Source organism: Nomia melanderi, chromosome 3 (genome assembly GCF_051020985.1).
Source record: "Nomia melanderi isolate GNS246 chromosome 3, iyNomMela1, whole genome shotgun sequence".
Lineage (NCBI taxonomy): Eukaryota > Metazoa > Arthropoda > Insecta > Hymenoptera > Halictidae > Nomia > Nomia melanderi.
Window position 1 is genome coordinate 15,334,681 of NC_135001.1, and position 25,426 is coordinate 15,360,106.

Sequence of the window (25,426 nt, forward strand, 5' to 3'; positions counted from 1 at the left end):
GATAAGTAATTTGTACAATTACAAATGTGTACGCTTGCATCATGTAAGAGCAACTCGCAGATCATTTAATTTAGATGATGAATATTCATACCATTATATAAGTATATGTTGATCGCATAAGTATTTTTTTAGAGAATGTAAATAATTTTTAGAAAATTTACGTTAGTATAAATGTAACATTACATCAGTAGCATTTAATGCGTCTTATATATGTACAATTTTTACGAATTGATAGTGCTTATGATATTTGATTAATTTAAATATAAATTTCGCGTGAATTCGTAAAGTATTTCTGTTTAATTAATATTTAGAACGATGATTGTGAGGGAACAACATTTTTTTACAAATTAATTTAAATTCAATCCGAATACATTATTTTATTCGTGTTTTCAAAATAATAATATATTTCATATATTTTCTTTAATCAACAACATAATATTTAACAAATAATGAACATTCTGTACAGTTCAGTTGATTAATAAAATTTACATAAGTTGTTATTAATAGTATCTTTAATCTTTTCCAGAATAAATACTATTTATTATTCTGTATTTGTTGATAGAATAATAATATTATTGATATATTGTTCACATATTAGGTAACAAGAAAGTTCAATTCTATTATGAACAATTTTTTAATTTTATACTTTAAAATAATTTTAATTCCACACATTCTCAGATGAATATTACTTGGTTACAAAAGGAATATGACATTTTTACAATTACTTTTACATAACTTACAATTTTAGTAATAAAAAATATAAACAAAAAACTGAAAGAATAAAATATTTCTGACTAAAAAGTTTAATAACACTCAACAGTGTTTAATTTGGTACTTAAGATTCTTAATTGAGTAAACTTTTCGACTCCAATTTATTTATTCTAAAACGTTTTAAATTAAACAACATTTGCGTAGATATTTTTCATTTAAATTTTAAAATACATTTTACTATATGTATATATTTTAATTGGCGATATACATTATTCTGTAATAACAATACAGTAAGGTCGTAAATTCAGTAAAGTCATAAACAAGAATATTCTTCGTCCAGCAGAGGTCCTCAGCCTCAAAACCACAGAATACCATGGCACAGATGGGAATGCACTATCTCTCATAGTGTTTTTCTTGAGAAGAGAGTGGGGTGGAGAAATATTTTCTTCGGTAGTGTACCTAAGTATGTAATGTGCGGTGTGTTGTTCATAAAAGGATACATCATTTTGTTTAAAACACAAGGTTGAATGTCTTTTGGATATGTCGCATTTGGTGTGTACACAATTATTAATATAGTAGTTTTACAAATTTTCTTTCTTTACTGTAGTTGTTTCGTTTGATCATATTTACCAAAACTACCATCAAGTTTCCTTTAATGAATTCTTCAGAATTGTTTGTTTCTAATATGTGTTTACTATCGTATATATCTATTAATACTTAATAAGCCTTATATATGTATGAATGAATTAAAATCATTATCAAATAAATTCAAACAATTAATGACAAGTATGATCAATGTTATATATTTAAAAAAAATATTTATTTAAGCAAAAATATATAAAGAATTCCATTAGATCTTTTGTTTTCTTTCTGTATTGTTTATACTTAAAAAGAAATGATACCAATCTTATAAAATTTACTGATTATTATTGAAAATTAGTATTAACATTACTTTTAATAATAATATACATTATTGCTAATAAATTATGATAAATTTAAATAATAATATGAATTAATCTAATGAACATATTTCCATTAACGTTGATTATTTATTTTCTTCATTTTAGAGTAAAAAAGAATGGGTTGTGTCAATAGCCGGACAGATATTAATGATTTACACCCAAATATTTTTCAAGTGATGAATGTAGATGAATTAGGTAATTTAATTACCCCTGGACGCTTAGAAGTTACTGAAGCTGATATAGTGCTTTATCAACGCGGTAAACAGCCTATTAAATGGCCTTTGCGTTGTTTACGTCGGTACGGTTATGATGCTGAAATATTTAGTTTCGAATCTGGTAGACGATGTCCCACAGGACCAGGCATTTATGCCTTTAAATGTCATAGAGCTGCGCATTTATTTAATTTGGTACAAACAAATATTCAGGTTTGTACTTTTAGACATACAGAATTTGAAGTAATTTTATTTATTTTATTTTCTTTGAAACATATATTTATGATTGGTAATATTTATAATAATGTATAAATATATAATAATCTTCATTTAACTACATTAATGTTTATAAATAATTATTTTTTAAATAATAACATTTTAAAGTAAGTTAATGCTTAATATATATTATTATTTAGGTTTGTAATAACAGTGGGGATGATACAATGTCCAGAGAACTTCCAATCGCTTCTCATCCTGGTCCAACAGTAGCAAGAGTGACAATACCAGTTGAGCCTAATTATTTGGATCCAATATTAAATAGAACTAATAATCGTATAGGTCAGAGAATCGCTCACTGTCAACAAAATGGAATCGGAAGATTAGGTAGCGTGGGAAGTAGCACTGGTCTTATATCACCACAAGGAACCATAGGTTCTCCTTCTCCATCTCCTGTGCTGCCACCACCTCCACCACCGTTCCCTCAACCGCATCCGTCCTCGCTTTATGTCAATGAAGACGTCTTGTCACCGTTACCATTAGAAATGGAACATAATAATAACAAAAGCCCTAGAAGAGCAATACAGAGGTAAAGAAAATTCGTATTCTTTCTGTCATTAATATTATATGGAATTAGATAAATTTCTATTTTATTACAGATCCTGTACAGTAGGTAATTCAGTGTCCGATAACACCTCGGTAGCATTGGAATGTACATCTGCTCGTAAAACCTTAAAGGTCACTTCTCAAACTAAATCACCGCTTTCACCAGCAGCGGCTTATATGAATGTAGATATCAGTAATGATATTAGTTCACTGTCTCCAACTCATAGTGTTCCTGAAACAATACAATTTAAGGAAGATAAAAATGAAAATAATGAATCTGGGCATGCTTATATGAATATTAGTCCAGGCGAAGAATGTACAGAATTGTTTGTTGCTAGAGTACGACCTTCGCCTTTACCATCTATTCAATCTGATGTGGAAGAAGTACCAAGACATTGTTACGCTAATTTAGAAGCAAGTGAAATTGAAAGTTTAAGAAAAAGATTTTCTGGTGTGTCTGCAGCAGAGAAATCACCTTTGACTCCATCAACACCTACAGGTGGTCCAATTAGAGAAGTAAATTATGCTGTATTAGATCTGGATACAAAGGATGTATCGATCAATTCACCATTCGAAGGACCTTCAAATTCATCTGCATCTCCTCCAGAGTCACCAAATAAACCACAAAAAGGGTATGCTACAATAGATTTCAATAAGACAGTTGCTCTTTCACATTCAGTTAATCCAAATCTTGTAAATGATAACGAGGGTTCGAGAAAAACGCGTCACAATTCCACTATTAGTGACTTAACAGCACCTAGACGTAGTTCATCTGTAAGTGAATGATCCATTTTTTTACTTTATAACTGTGTCTACATAATGAATATTTATAGCATTTTATAGAATGATAATACGCTTTACAATTTTATTAAATTTAAATGCGTACTAATGCAGTACCAAAGACATTAAACTAGTTTTCAGATCTTTTGTATAATGTTGATTATCAAGCAAAAATGTGAAACAATGTATCTTTACTCAAAAATTTCATTTCTTGACTTATTTATCAAGAATTATTTTACAATTTATTTATCAAATTAGCAGTTAGCTTTTAAGTTTTGTAAGATATACAAATGTATATGGTGCATCACAGTATTTTTAAAGAGTAAGTTTTTTTTCTATGTGCTGTTGAAATGTGATACAGAGATAATTAAAATGAAAAGTCTTTTTTATAGAAAATTTAAAAATGAAAAGCTTCAAACTCTATCTTTAGAGAGGAAGTATATATAATATCCTTCAACTCTAATGTTAAATATTCTAATATTCGGAAATTACAGTGTATGTTTTATAGAAGAACCTTTTGAGCCACTAATTATTTTGTTTCAATTAGTTTTCAGATCAAATTTATTTATACATCTGTATCAAATTCTCTACTTGTAATAGAATTATAATTAGCACTAACCAATTATGTCACGATTTGATCACACTATGTAAAATTTGTATAAAAGCATTACAGTATATTTGCTACAGTTTGTATCCCACTATTAAGTCATTAAATCATTCCTACAACTGTATATTAGGAGAAATATTTCAAAATGAATCTGAAATTTATTTTTCATATAAGATATAATAGTTACTAAGTAAATAATGTGACCTCTAAGAGGCGACAGAACGATTATAAAACACACTATTAATAATTGTTTTCATATTCAAGCAATTACACATTACTTGATTTAAAGACGATACAGTAATGTTTTCTGTTTGTAAATGTTTGGTAGAAAAATTTATTCCTATTATTATAGAAAAAAAGCTCACAATCATAATTAGTGGGTCAGGAAGGATTAGATCATATGTATATATATCACATTTGCTACCTTTAAGATTGCTGTGGGTTCCTAACATGCATATTTTATTTGTAGCCTATTAGAATTTGAAAACAAATTCTATTCTATGCTCTATTTACATTCAGATTTAGATTTTACATGAAAATTTCCAATTCTCAAAACAATCAACTGTGATTGTAATATTACTTATGTTAATTTATTATTCTTTGTTTTTCTGGATCTATCGTTTACCTATTCAGAGTTAAATTTATGTGAAACCATCATCTTCTGCAATATTATGTAATAATATATGTTGTTAAAAATTGTAAAATACTGTTATATCAGTTGAAATTCTGCATAAAATACTAATGATTGTATACCAATAGCTCTTAAACTTGTCTCATTAGAATCATTTTATTCATTTGTATTTGGAAGTAAATGTGATTATTTTATTTGCTTGAAAAAAATTACTATCTGACAGGCAATACATGGTATTAAAATACTATCAGTGAAAAAGGACCACACAAAAATGATTCATTAGGCCATTTTAAATATCTGACTTAATCAAAAGTTAAATTATGCTTCTAGCAGAAGTATATGAATTTTAACTGCTTGTTGCAGTTCAGATTGTTCCAAAGAAAGTGTTATTTTATAGGTTTTATTATATGTAGATCTTAGATCCCTAGATATGTAAATAAATAGTTTGAGGGTAATAGTAACAGAGAATACTCACATTTGGTTAATATCTATAAAACAAATACCAAAATCATATTTCGTTTTTTCTCAAAGATTACATTTTTGTTTTGTTGTTTTACCTGAATTCTATCAAAATGATAATTAAATTTAAAATGAAATTATATTAAATCATTTATGTCATTTTCAGTATACTTCTTCATTTGCGCTAAATACATTAAATTATAGCCAATTTGAAAATCTTGTATCTTTCGATTTGATCAACTTTTTTTATACAGAGTTTCACTTCGTTATGTGATTTTTTCTTTTCTTTAATACCAAAGGAAACATAAAAAATAGTTGAACTTGAATTTAGTCTTCTTTAAAATTTCACTTCCTAATTATATTTTGAATTTTTTTCAAATTATATGTTGGAAGGAAGATTTGATAATACACAGATTACCAATTTAGCTTAAATTTATAAGTATATTGTTTAAAATTTTATGAGAAAAGAAAATTAAAAATTTTCTGTTATCTTATTTACCAGTATATACTCCAATATAAAAGAAATTTTTTAAATGTAAAAGAAGTACAGGATGGTAAAATATATTTATATGCTATCATCAGGATTTCAATCCCAACTTTTTCTCTCAATCTCTACTTCTTTTAAAAATCTATTTCTATATCACTGTGTAAGTAGAATTGGTACATAAAATTGTAAAGCATCTGAATATATAATTTTGCTTTTGACAGTGGCTTTAACATAAATATCTTTATTTAGTACTAATATTTAACATAAGTAACTTTTTCGCATAAAGAACCCTTATGCAATTTCATCTGATTTATGTCTTTATTTGTTCATGAATAATTACTAATATTTTGAAGAACAAATCAGCTTCTGATATGAAAATTAATGAGTTGTTACTCCCTTTGTTTTTAGAATTGTTTTTTTTAATATCATTCCATGTATTGCTTTTTCGTTATTCTCATATTGCTTCTTTCTAGACGTTTAGGGTCCTTTTTTTCTTTATTTAGTCTTACTTTATAAATTATTTTATATAAATGTGTTTATAAAATACAAAGTATCCTAACTTCTTTCCATATACTGGAAATTCACAAGACTCAAATATTCTAATTAAAATAAGGATATAAAAATTTATTGCATATTTCAAACTATAGAACATTTTAAAAGAACTTAAGTAAACCATAATGAAATTTTTATTATTATTTCTAACCCAATGCAATCTTAAATATGGGAAATAATTTTTTGTTCATTCTTCCTTATAATAAATTAGTATATAAATGTATAAATTTGCATAAAATTCTTCATCATATGTATGACACTATATACATAAAACAAGAAGTGATGACATTGTATACAATTTCAAATGATTACTTTTAAAGTAGTCACCTCAAAACTTATTACAATTACAATATTATACATTAATTTAGTGTGATATTGATATATAATAGCATAATACATAAAATTATGTAACTTTGTTGCTCTTTAAAAGAAATTTTATAATGCACAATTCTAAAACACTGTCGTATAATACAATAGATTTGGTATAATTTATAATTATTTAAAAAATAAGAACCTCTTGATAGTGATAAATGAAAACTGTAAGTAGCAACAGTAAAAATTTTGTCTTTTTCTTTTTTTATATATTTTAGTCGCTCTTTTGTTCATTCTTTTTACCAATGTGTTTTAAATAAAATGATTTTTTGCATGTTTTCTATTGTTCATTTTTTTTTAATCTTGCCCGTTACTTAAAATAAAATTGTTGGGTTCTGGGCCCAGATGCCCATTAAATTTAGGACAATATATAAACTGGGTAATAAAATTATCTTGGATATAACAAATTAAAGATATAACCTATCTATCAGGCATATTCCCTGAGGTGATTTCTATCTGTCTTGAATTATGGTATCAATAAATGGTATGACTACAATTGAAAAATTGACTCTCCGTGAAAAGTACAATACATAGAAATTTCTAATAAAAATTTATCTGCAACATGAAGAATTGTGGAAATATATCTAACTATATAATTAAAAGAACACAAGTTGATATGAGACAGTACATTAAAATGAATTCAAAAATAAATACTGCTGGTAGATCTGTTGAATGATGTATATCTTCAAGAGGCAGCCACTGCCAAAGATGTATGAATCAATTTAGAAAAAACTTTTGATAACTGTGGACTGATGAGAAAGGTAGAGTTGCTATCAGATTTTATTATAGTGAGTCTAGACAGTTGTAGTAGTCTTGAAAAACATGTAAATAAAGTTATAATAACTGCACATAAACTTAAAAATAATAAGTCACAACCAAAATTATACATTACATATAAAAATATGTTTCATATTCTAAAACAGTTCAGTGATGATATCATAAAAAAGAAAATTAAACTAAACCAGATATAAACATTATAAATACATCTATATTTACTATGTAGAAATATAAAAAACATGAATTTTTCTAAATATAAAATGAATATAAAAGATCACTATAATCCAGTCTGAAAAATGTCATAATTAAAATCATACAATTAAACAAACTTATTTTATTATTTGTTTAAATTAAAAATTAATACGTTGCAGGACACAGGTTCTAATGCCTGTAATCTTCTTGGCATTGATTTAACTAGCCTTTCGATAATCATTTTGATTTTTGTTTTCATTTATTATCATATATGTGTGTCTTCTAATATCTAATTTGTTTTGAACATATTTAATAATTTTTAAATCCAATGATTATGGAAGTGTGTCAATTATCTTTAATAATATTTAAAATTAATTTTATATAATATAAAAATTTTAAATTGTCTACACTGGTAGCTAACATACATTTCCAGATCATGACCGATCCACTTCATGTTTTATTGTGTTTATGTGTTAAATTTTGCACAATGAATTCTTTATTTGGTCATTGCTTTATTGTAACTTATCAATTCAAATAAAAAATATGAAATTTAATTTCATCAGTAAACATCATATATGTTAAAAAATTAGAAACTTTGTCTAAATATTGATGAGAGATCTATTTCGAATAATTTAGCCACAAAAACCATGTTTTCATCTTAATTCTTTCTATACATCATCTCTAAAATGTTTTATTATGTGAAATGTATTTTTGTATGATACTGTGGCTTACTGTAAACCTTGTAGTAGATGATGAATGGTTTAAAGTATTATTAAATACTTGCTGGATTTTGCAACACATACAAGATGTCTCACTTAATATGAACACCTTAAATGTTGTACTTTGATTTTTGATAACAGGAATATATGTTGAAGTAAAACATGATCGGGTTTGAAGAAAAATATACTAAATAATAAAAAGTTTTTCTCAAGGTCACATTTTTTAAGACTTTAAAATCATACATTTTTTATTTGTATTCATTTTTAATACTCACTGCTAAATAAAATTGATCATGGATATTACTGAATAGTATTAAAATTTTATAGTTTCATTTAAAAAATATTAATTACCAAGAAATATTGAAAAATGTTACCTTGAGAACAATTTTTTGCTATTTGCTGTATTTTTACCTTTAAACTTAATTATATTTTGCTCTGACATTTTTTCTTGTTATAAGAGATATATAAAATGGTTGAAATGCATTATGACGATTGAAAGTTTAGATGCGCAGATTTAGTTAAAACCAAAATACCACAAGATGTCAACATTTTTAATTCATCTGCTTCTGTACAAATTATCATAAAAATTATTGTAGATTGCATGAAGATACATATCAGAAACCATAAAGCAAAAACTCTCATTGTTTTAAGTAGCGATAAATACGGGCACATAAGTACAAAAAATTGCTCAAAAAAGGCAATGATCACAAGAATACCAAAAGAAAATAATTCTGATTTTCTAATTACATTCTCTGCTTCTCTCGTCACGTACATATAAGAACTGTTGATATATTGACTCTGGTACCACGATTCATATGATAGACTATTTAATATGGATGTATGATACCAGAACATCATTAGTATCAACTATTAAAGTTTCAGATAATAAATAACTATGTAAAAGGATCTAGTAATGTAAATATAGAAATAAGAGATATTAACAAGAGAAGGACCCCAATTGTCTGACTTCGATTTTGATAGGTTTTTCTAAGATGATGACATGTTCCTAACGATATGTGTAAAATATTAGGCGTATAACTACACCTAACATTTCACACATGTTATTAGGAACATGTGTGTTATCATCTCACAGAACTATCAAAATTGGAGTCCTTCCCTTGTAAGGGCACGACAGAAATAACACAGGTCAATGTATTATATGTACCTGAGTTGGTAACCAACTTATCGTCTATAAGTCAAATGATTCAAAACAAACAGCTGAAATTCGAAAAAGGTAGAGTGATTTTGACTGCAGTCACAGCAATATATACATGTACAAGAAAAACAAACCAGGGAGCCTGTCATACATAATAGAAGGAAAACCTTTAAATTCTTGAAACAAATCCACTCCCATGAATGTGGACTCATAAAGAATAAATTTCTTAGTGATTCCAAATATTTTGTTACTTTTATTAATGGCCTTTTTCATAAGATATTTTCACATTTTTTACAATTAAAAGTTAATGCTTAAAATAATTGAAAAACTTTTAAAATTTTATTGAAAATCAATTAAATGCAAAAGTATAAATAACAATAGACAAGTATAACAAGAACTGACAATAGTAAACAATATGTCAATGAATCGTTTAATATTTTTTTTTAATATGAAGAATTGAATGTAAAAAGCTCTAATATATTGCACCAAATTACGCATACATATCTGTATACCTAGATAGGATCATCTGGTAAAAAATACATTGGAAATATGTACTAAATGTATACATATTAATTCCAGCTTACTTAGACACTTGTGAGCAGAGACTGTGTCTGTTTTTTTCGTACATAATTAACAGGCATTGAAAAAATCACTGGGTTGCAAAATCCCTCAACAAAAATGACTTATGTGAAAGCAGATGCAAATAATATGAGAATATTTGATTATAAAACTATGGTGCATATACCTAAAGGAAGAAGATAAAAATATGACTGTGAAGAAATTTATATTTGTTGGTTACTATAATAGGACAAAGAGGTATAGACTGTACAATGAATCCAAAAGGTAAATTTTGAGAAGCAGAGATGTATTTTTAAAAAAACAGTGTAAAAAACAGGAATGATTTACAGAGGGAGAAGTCTTAGAATGACTGTAATAGTAATACAACCACTTCAAATACTGAAATAACAGAAATTAGCATATACATGGATACAGATAGTAAATCCTAGCCCTAATAATAATGAAGACTATGTACCAAACGAAGCCCACAGAACTCCTTATATTTAAAAAAATAACTTTAAGGCTTATAAAAAACAAAAAAAAACACAACTACCTACCTACAGTAGCATGGCTAAAAGTTTACCTTTTACACGAAATTATTAACAGAATTGACCGCAAGTTGTTTATTAAACAGATTGTCTTAAACTTAAATTAATATCTACTGCACATAGGAGACTATACAAAGAAATACAGTATTATCATGTTTTGTTTACATTTGGGAACTGAGGCTATGAAATTAAGAAGGCCAAACATATAATTATATTATATTAAAATAAGAAACTGAATGGAAAGATAATACTCATATTACATGTGTAGAATCAAGATAAAATAATTTATTGTCTTAAATTTATGACTACTACTGAATATCAAAATAAGCACAGAAACATAGTATTCGAAATAAATCCTGAAGGTGTGTAGTAAACTCTGACTAATAAGAATTCTCATATGTGGAATTTTAAAAATAAACAATACATTGATTCCATTTGATCTACCAGCAGACAAAAGTTTACAGTTGGCTATTTAAGGCAAAAGCAAATATTAACAACAGCATAACTAGATGCAAAGCTAGATCTGTAATCACGGATTATGAACATCAGTAATAAGTCATATTAAGATTATATAAATTAAAGTACTATAAAATAAAAAAGAATTAAACGAAATAAGATCAGACAGAATAGTATGAAGAAAAATCAGTTGGCCTGAATATCAAGGATTGAGCAATACAAACAGTATCAATTTTTAAAAATTTATTAGATTAATGCAAAAGATTTGACGTTTTTTTTTATAAGAAATAAAAAGAAGAGCTCTTACCTGTTCGCTAATTAAACGAAAACTAAGTAAAAACGAAGAAAGAAGTGTCCTTTATACACGTTATAATAGTTTGAAAACAGATGTTATTCGTTTTGAAGAACAACATTTTTTTTGTTAATCATGTACAAAAAACGTCGAAATTTTTGCATCAGCCTAATACTTTGTGTAATGGAATGGAATTACAATAGGTATAGGTGAACTTAGCTGAGGAGCAGTTACTTGAATAAGGAAATCTGCTATGAGCCCCTTAGAGGTTGATTGTTATTACAAGTCACCAACTGTTTAAAAAAAAGATGCTACTATCACGGGGAATGAAATAAATTATTTTGTTAATAATTAATAACATTTTAACAATTTTTTCTTGATAATCAATGAGGACAAGAGTTTTAAAATTTAAAGTGTGAGGATTAAAAAACACAGTGTTGGTTTACATATTTAGAAGCTCTTAAATTGCATATTGACTGGATTTGACTTCCTCCTTCAACTGTCAGATATTGGTTGACTCATATATTCAAAGAGAGTGCTTTGATAATTGCTTAGCTATTGATCTGCATTGTTGACTCGATTTTACTGTAATAGACTTTTTATTTTATAGTTTATTTATTAATTCTACGAGTTTTATAGTACATAATGGTTTTGTAAGTATGTCTGCTATTTATTGATTTATTGGACAATATTTTATTTTCACTAAACCTTCATTATAGCTTACTCAACTTTAACATAATTCTCTTCTCATAACACAAAGAATAGACGCATAGTGTTGAATAATTTGATTGCACATATGTAAATATGCTCAATTTACTCAGTTCATCACTCTATCCAATAGATAAGCCATCTAAGATGGATTTCAACCATTTTTAAAGAACTGGTTAATTTTCCTATTTTATTTTTTTTTCTTTGCTTCAGCATATTTTTTACCTCAGATATCTTCATTTCTTTTGTTTAAACTTAAAAGATCTCGAGGCAGATAGCTTAAATCTTTAACTGTTCTGTGTAGATTAATATCTGATACAATTTAATTATTTTTTTATTCATCATTCGTTGCTCTTTCTTTTTTTTTTGTTTCTTCAACAATACTTTTCCCTTCTTAGCATCATTCTCGATTTTATGTGAGTTTTCAGTTTTTAAATCACTGAATTGCTTTACTATCTCTTCCATATAATAAACACGCTAACAGTTGTGTGAGAACATTTAATTTTTTCTTGTTTGGCGAATTGATATATTCGCTATCTATGGTCTATGACCTTGTAAAATTTTTTCTTATTAGAAGCAATTTCTTTTATGATTTTCTCAAGATTCTACAAAATGCAGATCAGAACAAACTTATCTCAAGTACAAAATCACAGTTCTACCATATCTGGAGCGGAACTATTGAGAAATATTAACCTAAGCTTTCATAATCCGTTTTCCCTTATGAAATGAAATCTAATATCTATATATTGACTTCTATGATATAAAATTCCTTGGAAATAATATCAAGTGTCTTCTTTTGAAGTTTATTTGCAATCGGAATGACTGTTGTTTGTAATATATTTTTGATACTCAATAAGGGTAGAAGCTATAGAATTCAAAGCACCAAACATTGTAAAACGTGTTGTTTTATACAAAATACTAAATGAAGAATTACAACTTCTTTATCTTTATGTCTCCAGATATTTTTTAATAGTTGTTTTTACTATTAATTCTACGACATAGTGTACCTTCTAGGGGTCTCCATAAAGCATATTGACAATTGGTTTCTTTTCTTCAATTGAACTTATCATATGTATCGGGCGAGATGTATTAGTAATGAATCCAGTAAGATTATTGTAAAGACTATTTCCTTCTAAACAGTAACTTGTCTCCTCCAATTCACAATCAGATTTCTGAATGATGGGAAAATGATTTTGAATTTCATGGACATCTTTATTGACTTGATCCTTGAATAGAGAAAACGTATTTTGGCAGTATCACAAAATTTAAAATACGAAGGAAGTTATTGGGCCCTGCTTTTTTTATTTTATGAGGATAATTTCTTTTATATATTTTTTTTGCGTTTTTTTTTCATTTTTTTATCAATGTGTTCTATATAAAACTTCTTTTGCATATTCTTCACTGTTTGTTCTTTTAATCTTACCTGTTAGATAAAGTAAAGTCATTATCTATGCATGTTTATTATAGCAAAATATTCTAAAATCTTTTTGTTCACTCATTATTTGATATACATTTATATGTTTATATTTTATACAATCTATTCGATTGTTTGAAAAAATCTGTTGTTTACCAAATCTTATTGATTTAGGAAATTTCTTCTTCCAATAACTCCTGATATGTTTATAAAAATTTAAATCTACTTATGAGAGATAAAAATATAAAAATTTTCATTAGTGAAAAATATTCTTTATGAACAAAATCAGTTACAGAACTCACTTGTGCAATATTTTACATGATTAAATAATTTAATGATTAACAAACTTTTGAAATTGGAACTTTAGTACTTTTTTAAAGATTTTTCTATTATATTCATGTTATAGCATTTAATTAATGTATGATTTGATATACAATGATTATTACTATAATACTATATTTTACTATTTAAATTTTAATATTAAATTAATAAATAAATTCTATGAAATGTATTAACCCTTTGCACTCGAGAAGTGATTTTAAAAATTTTAAATTCAATATTAAATTTTATATATTGTATCAATAACATGGAGCATCAAAATAAAATAGTTCCGCCTCTCAATTATCCCGCAAGATATAACTGTATGTTAGTTGTAAAAATGATCATTGATACTTTATTGGAAAGTAATGAATATTTGTCGAGAAAAATATTCTTAGGTGCAAAAGGTTAATATCTACAGCTACATATGTAACTAGTTTAATTTTCAACCTTGCATTGCACCATATTTACTACACAATTTTGTTAGCCTTTTTCTACTAAACTAATTAATATCTAGAAGGGGCCAATCAAAATAGAGTAACAAATATGGTACATTGCCAAGTTTAAAATATTAAGAACATTTTCTTTTATATTATATATTATTAAAAGTATGATTATTAACATTTATTTTTTATAAGATTATGATAATGTTTAATACGGAGAAACACTTCTAATGTTCTTAGATGATAATATGTAAAAATTAACAGATTATTGAATATATAGTTATGTTTATTTTTAGAAGAAAAATATACGTATGAGTACAATTTGAAATACGTATTGTTGTAATTTGATGCTAGAGAAGTTATAGATAAAAATTGTGTGTTTTATATTTATATGTTACATATTCACTACCATAATTTGACATCTGCACAAAATGAAATAATCATTATAAGATATTGACAATATATATATATATACTATATTTATAATTATTAGTAATATTTTTCATTGCATCTTATAATATTTTATTATAAGTGAAAAACATCATTATAGTTGTACATTATTAATTTTTATTACTATTAATATATAATTTATAAGTTTAAAACCGTTTAACAATTGTTCAATGACAGACTCCAGTTGAATACATGATGGTGTTCATTCGCTAGGGTGAAGTTTATGTATTGCATCCTCCTATCAATGACCTCTATCTCACCAAAGCAGCTATTTATCATTATAAATATTTTGTGCTAAAGACAAATGGTAGTGAATAAATTAATATAATACATACTTTATTCTATTCTTAATATAATAAGTACTTTTATTGTTAATATAGGTACTTTATTTTATTCGATTATAGTTTTCATATGAAAATATTTGGCCTTATACATAGATCCTATATCATTGTTTAATATACATATATTTCAAATGCAGAATGTACTTGCAACTGTTTCGCAAGTTTATTTATATTTAGTATTTTGTATTGGAATTCTAATAATAATAAGTGCAAATTATTAGGCCTACATAAAAAAATTGAAGTTTTCATAGTACATAGTATCACATAGATATTAGAACCAATGTTAGTTATTAGTTGCACATTATACATATTCAACATGGATTTTAAGCATCCATATCTATAGAACCAAAGATTTTACTTTCAAATGCTAAATCTAAAATTTCAGTTATATATTTTTTGTATATGTAAAGGAGAAATAAATATTGTTCCTAAAAAGTATGAGAATGTTACTGCAAATAAGTATTAAAATTATGAATTACATGTAAATCAATCGAATAGTAAATATTGGTTCTAATGTTTAAGAAATTAAGAACGACAACATATTTTGAAAACTGTACTCTCTTAGAGTCAGCGCACATAAGCAAGTAATTACAAAATCATGTCACTGAACGAAATATGCAACTTTAAAGGCCTATTATGTTTTCTTACTTATTTTTTCAAATTGTAACAAATAAACAACAGCTATTTTTGTTGCATGCTGGCATTTTCTAACTAACTTCATAAAAGAAATTTAAAAATTGTATATTTATGTAATTAAAGCAATGATATTACATTATAAAAACAAAAATAAAATGACCATTGATGATTTATTCTCACATTGGTTTCATACTAATGATTATTTCATCGTGCAAAAACAGGCAAAAAACACGCTATATTAAGGGAAACAAAAATTTGTTCAAGGAATGGAAAAAGGTACAATTGTTGTGCTACAGAAATGTCATCTAAAAATCACTAAAGTGAAACCAATTTTAAAGGATAAAAAATTAAAAACAGACACATAACGGAAAGCAAAAAGTAAATTCAGCTTACATCTTTTAGATGTTTAGTAAGAAGTTTTATGTTCAGAATATTATGGAAAGAAATATAAGTTGTATAAAATGAAGATAAATTCAATCTAAGTATATGTAAATACAGTATATTCTACATAATAGTATTAAAAATTAATGCTGACATGAATATATTCAGTATAGATATATTTAAGTTTGAATTTATTCTTCGTCATACTTATGTAAAATTGTATGTTTAGAATAGCATATAGCATAGTGGCTTCAAAAGCTTAGAGATCATACGTTTGAATCTCTCTCATACTTATGTATTGACAACAGTCAATAGACAATGACAGTGTGATATTCATAAAAAGTAGAATTACCATACATTTTGTATTTCATTGCATAATTTATATTAAAGTTCTATAAAAATCTGAATTTCTAATATTTTTTCAATGCACATAAATATTATAAATTGTTAAAAAGAAGGTAATGTTGTTAACAGGAATATACGAATAGAATGTTTTTATATGTATGATAAATACAAAACATATTAGTTCTGAAAGAAAGAAGGAGTGCCAAAAGAAACTATTTGTTTAATTAATGAAAATTCTAAAATACATATAAATTCTAGTACGAAATATTAAAGGACTTTTGTATTTATAAAACTACATTACTTGAATCTTTAGGTATGAAAATACAAATATTATCATAATGTTATACATCGAATTGAACATAAGAGTAACATCGAAACGAATGTAAAAGTAATCTAATAAGCAAATGTTTTATTATGTATTACATAGATACTAATTTTGTATTATTACGAAGATATAAAAATTTATTCCATTTTTAAATATGGATACATTACACTGAACCAACATTTGTATTGTGTTAATTTTTAAGAAATTGCAGATATTATTAATGAGTGTAAAATTATAACCTTCAATTAATTTTTTCTGTTTTAATTTTACTTTAATAGATCTAAATATATGTTACAAAATATTATATCTTATAAGTGTTTTATAATTTGTGTATTATTGACATGTAAGTATACAGTACAAGACAAATTTTCTTAATTTCATGAAGATAAATTTGTTATAGATTTCAAGCAACGTTTCTCTCGTAAAAAAATTATTCTGCCGTGTACCGAAAGAAATTTATTTTTAAAGATAACAAATGATTAAATTAGAGGGTTGAAGTACGCAATACAAAGAAAAGAAAGGAAAGTTTTTATACGGTAACTTATGTAAACACGTAATACGTCAGTGGAAAAGAATATATAAATTTTTATTTATAAATAAGCGTTACATTCAATGACAGATTAGATGCAACAATATGTAATTTTAAATATGCTAGCTGTAAAGTGCCTAATTCTTCTATTATCATTGGTAGTAGTGTTATAAATTAAAAGAAATACGAAAATTATAACATTGAATTTAAAAAAGAACGCTGAGTAAATATATTTATCGAAATCAGCAGCATCAAACTAATTGTTATGGCAGATTTAAGAAATTGAGAATGTAAAATATTTTTCAAAAATATTATTCTATACCATTTTGTACGTAAATTGAGATAAAACAAGAAGCAATTTTTTTAGAAATAATTTTATTTAAATATACATCTGAAATAAAAAATCTGAAATTGAATTATTGTTGACTACTTGCTATATAACTTAAATTTGTAATAATAACGATTATGACAAATAATTAAATTATATAACTTAAAATAGGGGTGTCGAACTTGTGGTTGCAAACCACCGAGGCTCTTTGCTCTTTCGGTCTAATCGACAAGAATTACCCTCTCCACCCTACTTACGTTCAGTTATGTGTGAACACCACTACGAGCAGGTTAGTCACCACCACAAATACACATAGGTAATAGTGAGCCATTTAAAGAATAGATAGAGTTGCTTACGTACTTACCTATACATAATACTACATAGTCCTGAACTAAAGGCAGTTCGATACCGCTGACTTAAAAGAATAGAAAAAAATGAATCCTTAAAAATAGTCTCATCAATGCAGATGGACCTACTTATATAAAATACAATACTGACTTGTATTGTTACAATGTTGCGTATTTAATTATATAAAGAACTACGGTATTGCTATTGTAATTTCGCAGAACTAGAGAGGTTTAAGAAATATTAAAAAATTGTAAATGTTTTGTTTTGTTTTTGCCCTCATAACTTACTGGATGACACTATGAAAGAGTGGGAAGTTGACACTTAGAAAAAACGCGGGTTTAATTGGTCCGAGTTGGAAGAAGGCTCGTTTCTTTTTACATGTTATTTGTCACTATAATTACATAGTAATTAGCACATAATAAAAGACTTCTCTTACCCCTGTACCATCCGGAGTGATAAATTTCCAGCAACACAGAATATTAAATTTTCAACTCGAACCAAGATCTTGATTTCTCTACTTTTTTTAAATAACCTTTCTATATGTTACATTATTATTTATTATATTTTCATAAATTTTGTAAGTTAATTTACACCTGTTAATTATATATAATTAACAAAAATACACTATTATTTCATATTCTTTTTTACAGAGACTTATATATATATATTCTGCAAAATGTATAACAATGTTATTTCAATTGATATATGTATTTATTTGTCTTACAAAAATAATATAAAAGAATGAATTAAGCATAACATATATAAGCATATATAATAATGTAATACCTAAATCAATAGTATTCATTTATTCAAAATGTATATTTCAGTATTATACAGTCTTTAAAGTGCACTTTTATCCACAGCCAGAAATTATAGCAACATTTATGCAGTTTTAAACGATTTCTGTCAAGTTTCAAATGACTGAATACTAGACAGCATTGATCAACCATCAAATACTAGCATTTGTTAATGTAACAACAATAGAGTATAGCTCAATTAAATGGCAACATATTTATAGTAAAAACTTACACGTGAAAACTCAAATTTTTCAGATTTTGTAACATTTCAAAATTATTTAAGCATTTCAACAATTTTAATTAGTTTTAAAAATTGTATGTGAAAGTAAGTATGTTGATCACAATAACTTTCATTATCTAAAAAGAATTATACTATTTTGCTATACAACATACTTTAACATCTAAACTTAACGATGAAAGAAAACATTAAAAAATTAACAAATTCTGAGCTAATTTTTTCTAAATTACAGTGTTGTAACTATATAAATTTGTGAAATGCTCTTTACATAATTGAAAAGTATAGAGATTCAACACAATGAATTACATTAATTATTAATTAATTACGGCATAAACATTAACGTTTTTATACGTTAATTATTGTATTGATATCTGTAAAATTATTATCGGAATATAATATGATTTTTGAGAACTTGAAATTATATATGCTAATATTTAAAACAATATTTGTATTTTAATCTCTTTGAATTTGATTAATTCTAGCTAAAGGGATTTTATTTAGAGTATTTGATATAATGATTAATTATGCAGTTTTAAATCAAAGTTATGATACCAATATACAGTTAAAACATTAAATTCACATATATTTCTAAGATTTGTCTAATTTCCTTAATGAAGTTAACTGAATAACAAAATAAATTTCTTATCAGAGTTTTACTATGGAGAAAGATAGATGGTGATCAGTTTCACTAAACTCAAACGTTTCTCTTAATGAAACGATAAATAGAAATGATCAGGCAGCAAGTTGACGACGTCTACTTAACTCATGATCTATTAAGACAGAAATATCAGGATGACGATGAAGAGTAGTTGTGCAATAGTGTACTGTCTGACTTGGATCAGCACCTGCTTTTAGCAACAGTTTTACTGCATTGACGAAACCACTTTCTGCAGCTACTTGGAGAGCAGTCAAACCATCACTATTGAGTTTCTCTAACTGTGCGAGTGGAGATGTAACTAATAAAGAAACTATCTGATGAAAACCTCTTGCAGAAGCTAAATGTAATGGCGTGTTGCCACCAGCATCTTGTACACTAGGATCTTCTCCTTGTTCTAATAATTTTGCCACCATATCAGGATAGTTTTTTCTAGAGGCAATGTGCAATGGTGTTTCGCCATAACGTGACATGATTCCAGTCAATGTGTGTGGAACAAGTAAAAACGCTGTGTTTAATGCACCACACTCAAGGCATTCGTGTAAAGGTGTTTCTCCACGATCGTTCTTCAATGATGGATCAGCACCAGCAGCCAACAAAGTTTCAATTAATGACTCAATTTCAGTTCTGTGACTGTTATCTGTAAAAAAAACCATTATCTGTTATCTTCTACTTTATAACATAATTTATTAAAACAAAGAAGATGTGAACCATTTTATAGTTTTAATTGATGCAGTATATATAATACTAATGTACTCTGTTGATAACAAAAAATTACAATTTAACTAAAGTTTCTTTGATTTCAGTATAAAATGTCTTACTTAAATTTAATGCCTCTATAATTCGATGTTACAAAAATATAATTTTATGTTACAAAAATTATTTAATCCGTTTTTTAGATGTTAAGAAAAATAAAAATGTAACATTTAAAATGTTAAACGCGATGACGATCTTACCAAAGATTGTTGAAGAGGCTAATATGTGAAGTGCGCTTCGACCTTGATGATCTTTTGCGTTAATAGGACCAGCACGTGCTAATAAATCCAAAGTTTTTAGAGCGGCTTCAAAATTATGATGAAGATTTTTCGACCCTTGTGCGTGCGCTAATTGTCGCGTTAATATGTGTAACGCGGTTAATCCACCGCCAGCTTCTTTGACGCCTGATGGACAACCATATTTTAGGAGTTCTCCAACAAATTGTAATACATTTCCTGGACCTCCATTTAAAATCACTCTGTGAAGAGCAGTCTCACCACGAGGGGAACGAACAGCTGGATCGCATCCGTTCGCAAGTAGTAAACTACAAACCAATGATTATTCACAATAAACTATTGTTCGACTTTTTTTTCATTAAATTCAATATTTTTGTGAATAGAATTTTCTGTACGAAATTCATATTAAAATTTAGATTTAATTTAGAACTAAGTAAATAGCTAAATAAATAATGATTTTCCATTGCAACGATTTATCAGAGAAAGCAACAGTCATTATTTATAATCCGTTGCAAATTAACATATAAAATATTTTGTTATTCATATTTTATTCACGTGCTAATTTTTCTCCACGTGTAAACTTATAAACTCGAGATCCTGAGATTCTTTCGAGAATAGTATTTACGCCTTTGAACATCTGGTTACAATATGTTAAGAAAAGTATACTAAAGTGTACAAGCAAGGATAGTTTTCACAAATATTCATTTCAATGTAATATTTACTGCAAAAGATTTACGAATATTTTTTACATTCGACAATACTAACATTCGATTATTTCTCGCGTAAACATTAAAATAAAAATTGCAAATCTCTTATTGAAATTAAGCAATGAAAATTAAAATTCGGTAATTAAGCAAATTAAAATCCTATAATTTACCATACAATATCTCACTTTTTTAATTAGAAATAAATGATATTTTATAATTTTCAACAGAAAATAATGTGATATTTACACAATATTACATTCTATAGCTTTTCTGAGTTTAAGATAAATCTCATTTTTAAAATAACGCGTAACGATTTTCTAGAAAAATGTGCAATTGAAAATTATTTGCCTATTACTCTCTAGTTTCTTGACAGTATGTAATAGAAAATTATATATAAGACTAAAATGCTTGCGATTGTTTAAAAATCTGCTCGATTTAAAAAGACTCGTGAAACGCGCATGGTACGTTACATTTCAGAATACCTTCTACAATACGAAACAATATTAAGTCGTTATATATATAATTTAGAATAAAAAATTACATGTTGTAGTTGAAATTTCTTACCTGAGAACAGGCAAACAATGATTTGTTGCGGCTACTAATAAGGGCGGATCACCTGAAACATTCCAATCCGGTTCGTCCAGGTTTTGCACAGAATCTCTTGCAAGAAGCGCCGCAATACACTTAGCGTCCCCAGCACGAACAGCCTCATGGAAATTCAGTTCACTTTCTGGATCGTATACGTCTTCAGAAATATTTTGAAAATCTGCCCGTTCCGACGATCCATTCGAAATTTCATGACTACTCGAAACGTTCGTATCTTTTGTGACATTCTTAAGAGAATTTTGTAATTCTTGCATACTAAAATTATTCTTTGTGAGAGATTCATTTCCACGTGTTTCCGAGATTATATTTTCCGCGTCACTTTCGTTGAAATGTACGTCAAGCCTCGGTGATACATTCGCGTCGAAACTTGCCGATTTGCTGATGATCGGATCACCATCTACAGACACTTCAACATTTTGAATTTTAGTTGAGATTATAGTCACGTCTTCTTTGTTGGATATAGTTACAATATTTTCATTTTTCTCCAGGAACTCGACAATCTCGGAAGACCTCTTGCATTCCAAAATAGCTTCATCTCTTTGCTCGACAAAAATTAATGTATTAAGCGGCGGCCTTTCTTGATTAACGGGGATTTCCTTTTGATCCTGGCCACCTGTTACAAGCTTCATCTTTTCCACAGAATCGATTTCGGTATTTTCTTCACGTGTTATTTCCTCTTTCTTGTTGTACAATGTTTTATTAATTATCGTGCTCATTTTCTTCTCTGCCTGTTGTTCTTGGGTTATGGGATCGTTCGCGTAAGCGGCAGTCATTGTACAATTGTTGCTCGCCTTTTAATTGAACCTGATTCCCTGGTAATTGGCTCGATGTCTTTTAACAACCTCACACTAGTGATCTATCGTTTTTCTTTTTTTTTTTTAATACACCTGCTTGTTCATTCCTTTTTCGATGTCATGTCAATTGTCAGTTATATGAACGAGATATTAAGTTGATACGTATTGTAAATGTTGTGCGTGATTACGAACGTAGAAGCGACCCATAAACGAACTGTCGAATCAAGAATACGTGACTGAAAACCAAATGAGTCTGCTTACGAAGCGTCGCTGCAGATTTCTATGCTTCCCCTCTCCTTAACTTGTTCTTAAGTTCCCCACCCTTGCTCCTTACCCCACTTCTTTAAACCCTCCTGTAGTGCATCCAAGGAATTCATTGTATTTAGATCTGATAGTGTAGAAATGAAATTTGGCGTTTCTTATTTTAAGTAATCAATGAATGTAATTTAATCAAGTATAATAATTACTTTGAGTAATTCGCGCAACAGAACTTAATGTTATTAACATTTTGATTCTATAAATTTCTATAATAATCATTATTTGATGAAGCAAGTTATTTATAAATATTTTATTAATAAATACATTTATGTAAATCGCTAATTTTGTCTAAAAATAAAATGAGGCTTTTCACTAATAATATAAAAGAAACGAGCTTCCCTGGATGTTGCGATTAACCTGGTTTTCACAACATAATTTTATTTAACCAATTTATTTTTCATCATTTCTATGATTTTACATAAAAATTGATAATACTTTTTTTTAATAAATAACTGAAACGTTTTATTTTGTTATAAAGTAACAATACTTTTATTTAATATTTAAGTTACAACTATTTTTGTATTGTATTAGGAAATTGTACAAGGAAACGAAAAATTACGCTGGAATGGTAAATGGATATCAAGTTTTATATTTATTAACGTAATAATATATTCCACATCTGTTAATAAAAAGGAAAAAGAAAGTTTGTAGAAAAAAAAATCTAAAGATTATTTCTATTTATATGTATATCTTACACGTATTCATCGTAACACGTAATAAATATCAATCAACAATATATATAAAAAATAAATAACAAGAGAGTATTAACTACCGAAAGCAAATTTTCAAGCAACACAGGAAATGTATTTTCAGCCATTTACGAAATTCAAACTAATGCAAAAAATTATGCTTACAGGAAATTGCATATATCGCTATATATCTCTCCCTTCCAATACTAATTCTTTGGTCGTAACTCCTTACCCCACTTCTTAAACTTTTCTCCTTACCTCCCTCCAATCCACTCAAAGAGACATAGGTGACGGTTCTTAGGAATGTAAGCATTTCTTGCATACGTTGCATATGTTTAAACACGTAGTACGCATAAGTCGTATTAATTCCGGTATGCAATGTCGAAAACCATAATTAAAATACAACACAAGATTTTGAAGAAAACATGTAAATATTGTTTATCCTGTTTCAATTTCTTGTTCAATTAAAATTATCATTTTCTTTGTCCCGAATATTATTATAAAAAATTTTTAATGCGAGAAAAAGAATGTTCAAATAATACAATTTATAATATAATTTAATGTATAAACACTTGTGCTTACATTCTGGAAATCAAATATATACATGATTATCTGTAATTATCCACATCCCATTAAAGTTCACATTTCAACATTATTACATTATTTATTATATTAGGTCGTTAAGGTTTATAAAAGTTTTTCTAAGAATGAAATAAACTTATATGATTTATTTAGATGTCAATAAATTGTTTTTTGGTTCGACAAATGTTTATTTTTTAACAGCATTTATTATTTTCTAAGAAGAATATTAAGTTTGTCAGTAAATTTTATTTTTTCCATTCATTTTTTAATGACAAAATTGGGGTTTTTATATTAAAAGTGTTAATAAATTGTCAGAAAGATAAAGTATGTATAAAACAATACGCATTATGTACGAAATTATTGGAAAAATAAACAGGTCTTACAAAAAATCAAATTCAAAATTATAAATGAATCTTGATTCAAATATTGTATTCTTATTTTTTCCTAATAATTTCTAAATACAATTTCAAATAAACTGATTCTTAAAAATCGTTTGCCTATATTTGTATTATTGAACGTATTAGATTTTTCTTCTTACAAATTAATGTAATAAAAAAAGTACATGAGATTCTTTACAAGCTTATATATAAAATGATAAATTAATATGTAAATATGTAAAAAAATCCCTTATCTGTCATTTGAACTTGGAAACCGAAGTTGAGAAATTTCAAATAATCGTAAAATAGCGGTAAACAAATTTTAATAGATTAAAAAATAAAAATATTAATAAATCGATTATTGATAAAATGGCTACGTCAAGTCACTTGAAGCGATGCTGAGATTCGCGTTATAAGATTTTTCACAGATGCAATTGCCATTTATCGTAACACCCAGATCGAGCATAGAGTATTCATATAGAGGTGAAACTTCTGTTACAATCTTTCAAGTTTGTATCATCAAATTGGCTGATCTTCAGTATAACTGGTTAATAGATATTTAAATACTTAATACTTAATTACTTTTACTTATTACTTTTCACTGCATCCAAGATGATCTCTGTATATATGCGCTTTGTTTATAGGTTTGATTAGTTAATGAGTAATGTAATAATACAATTAAGTACTTGATGTTGAAAGTATATAACATTAGAGAAAGCTTTTGGTCTGTACTATAGGACATCAGAAAAATACATATCATTATTATCAATTTTATTTTTTATCAGTTTACTCGGATTACACCAAACCAACAG

The 25,426-nt window shown here is 26.8% G+C and overlaps 2 protein-coding genes across 4 annotated transcripts; one reads left to right on the forward strand and one right to left on the reverse strand.

Annotated features, from left to right (window-relative positions):
- Positions 1-45: 45 nt before the first annotated feature.
- Positions 46-19,618, forward strand: LOC116431736 (uncharacterized). Of its 3 annotated transcripts, none has more exons than XM_076366335.1 (6): positions 46-161; positions 1,055-1,263; positions 1,779-2,098; positions 2,302-2,690; positions 2,761-3,339; positions 19,544-19,618. In XM_076366335.1, the coding sequence occupies exons 3-6, from the start codon at positions 1,790-1,792 to the stop codon at positions 19,584-19,586; spliced, it is 1,320 nt and encodes a 439-aa protein (XP_076222450.1). In that variant the 5' UTR covers positions 46-161; positions 1,055-1,263; positions 1,779-1,789; the 3' UTR covers positions 19,587-19,618. The 3 variants fall into 3 exon arrangements, with proteins under 3 accessions (XP_076222450.1, XP_076222451.1, XP_031843440.1); XM_076366336.1 differs by lacking the exon at positions 19,544-19,618 and adding an exon at positions 17,055-17,820; XM_031987580.2 differs by lacking the exon at positions 19,544-19,618 and having other exon boundaries at positions 2,761-7,320.
- Positions 18,208-24,332, reverse strand: LOC116431733 (uncharacterized). Its single transcript, XM_031987569.2, has 3 exons — positions 21,813-24,332; positions 20,506-20,849; positions 18,208-20,189 (listed from the first exon to the last, which is right to left on the reverse strand). Exons 1-3 carry the CDS (start codon positions 22,625-22,627, stop codon positions 19,627-19,629), a joined length of 1,722 nt encoding a protein of 573 aa, XP_031843429.2. The 5' UTR covers positions 22,628-24,332; the 3' UTR covers positions 18,208-19,626.
- Between the last annotated feature and the right edge of the window lie 1,094 nt (positions 24,333-25,426).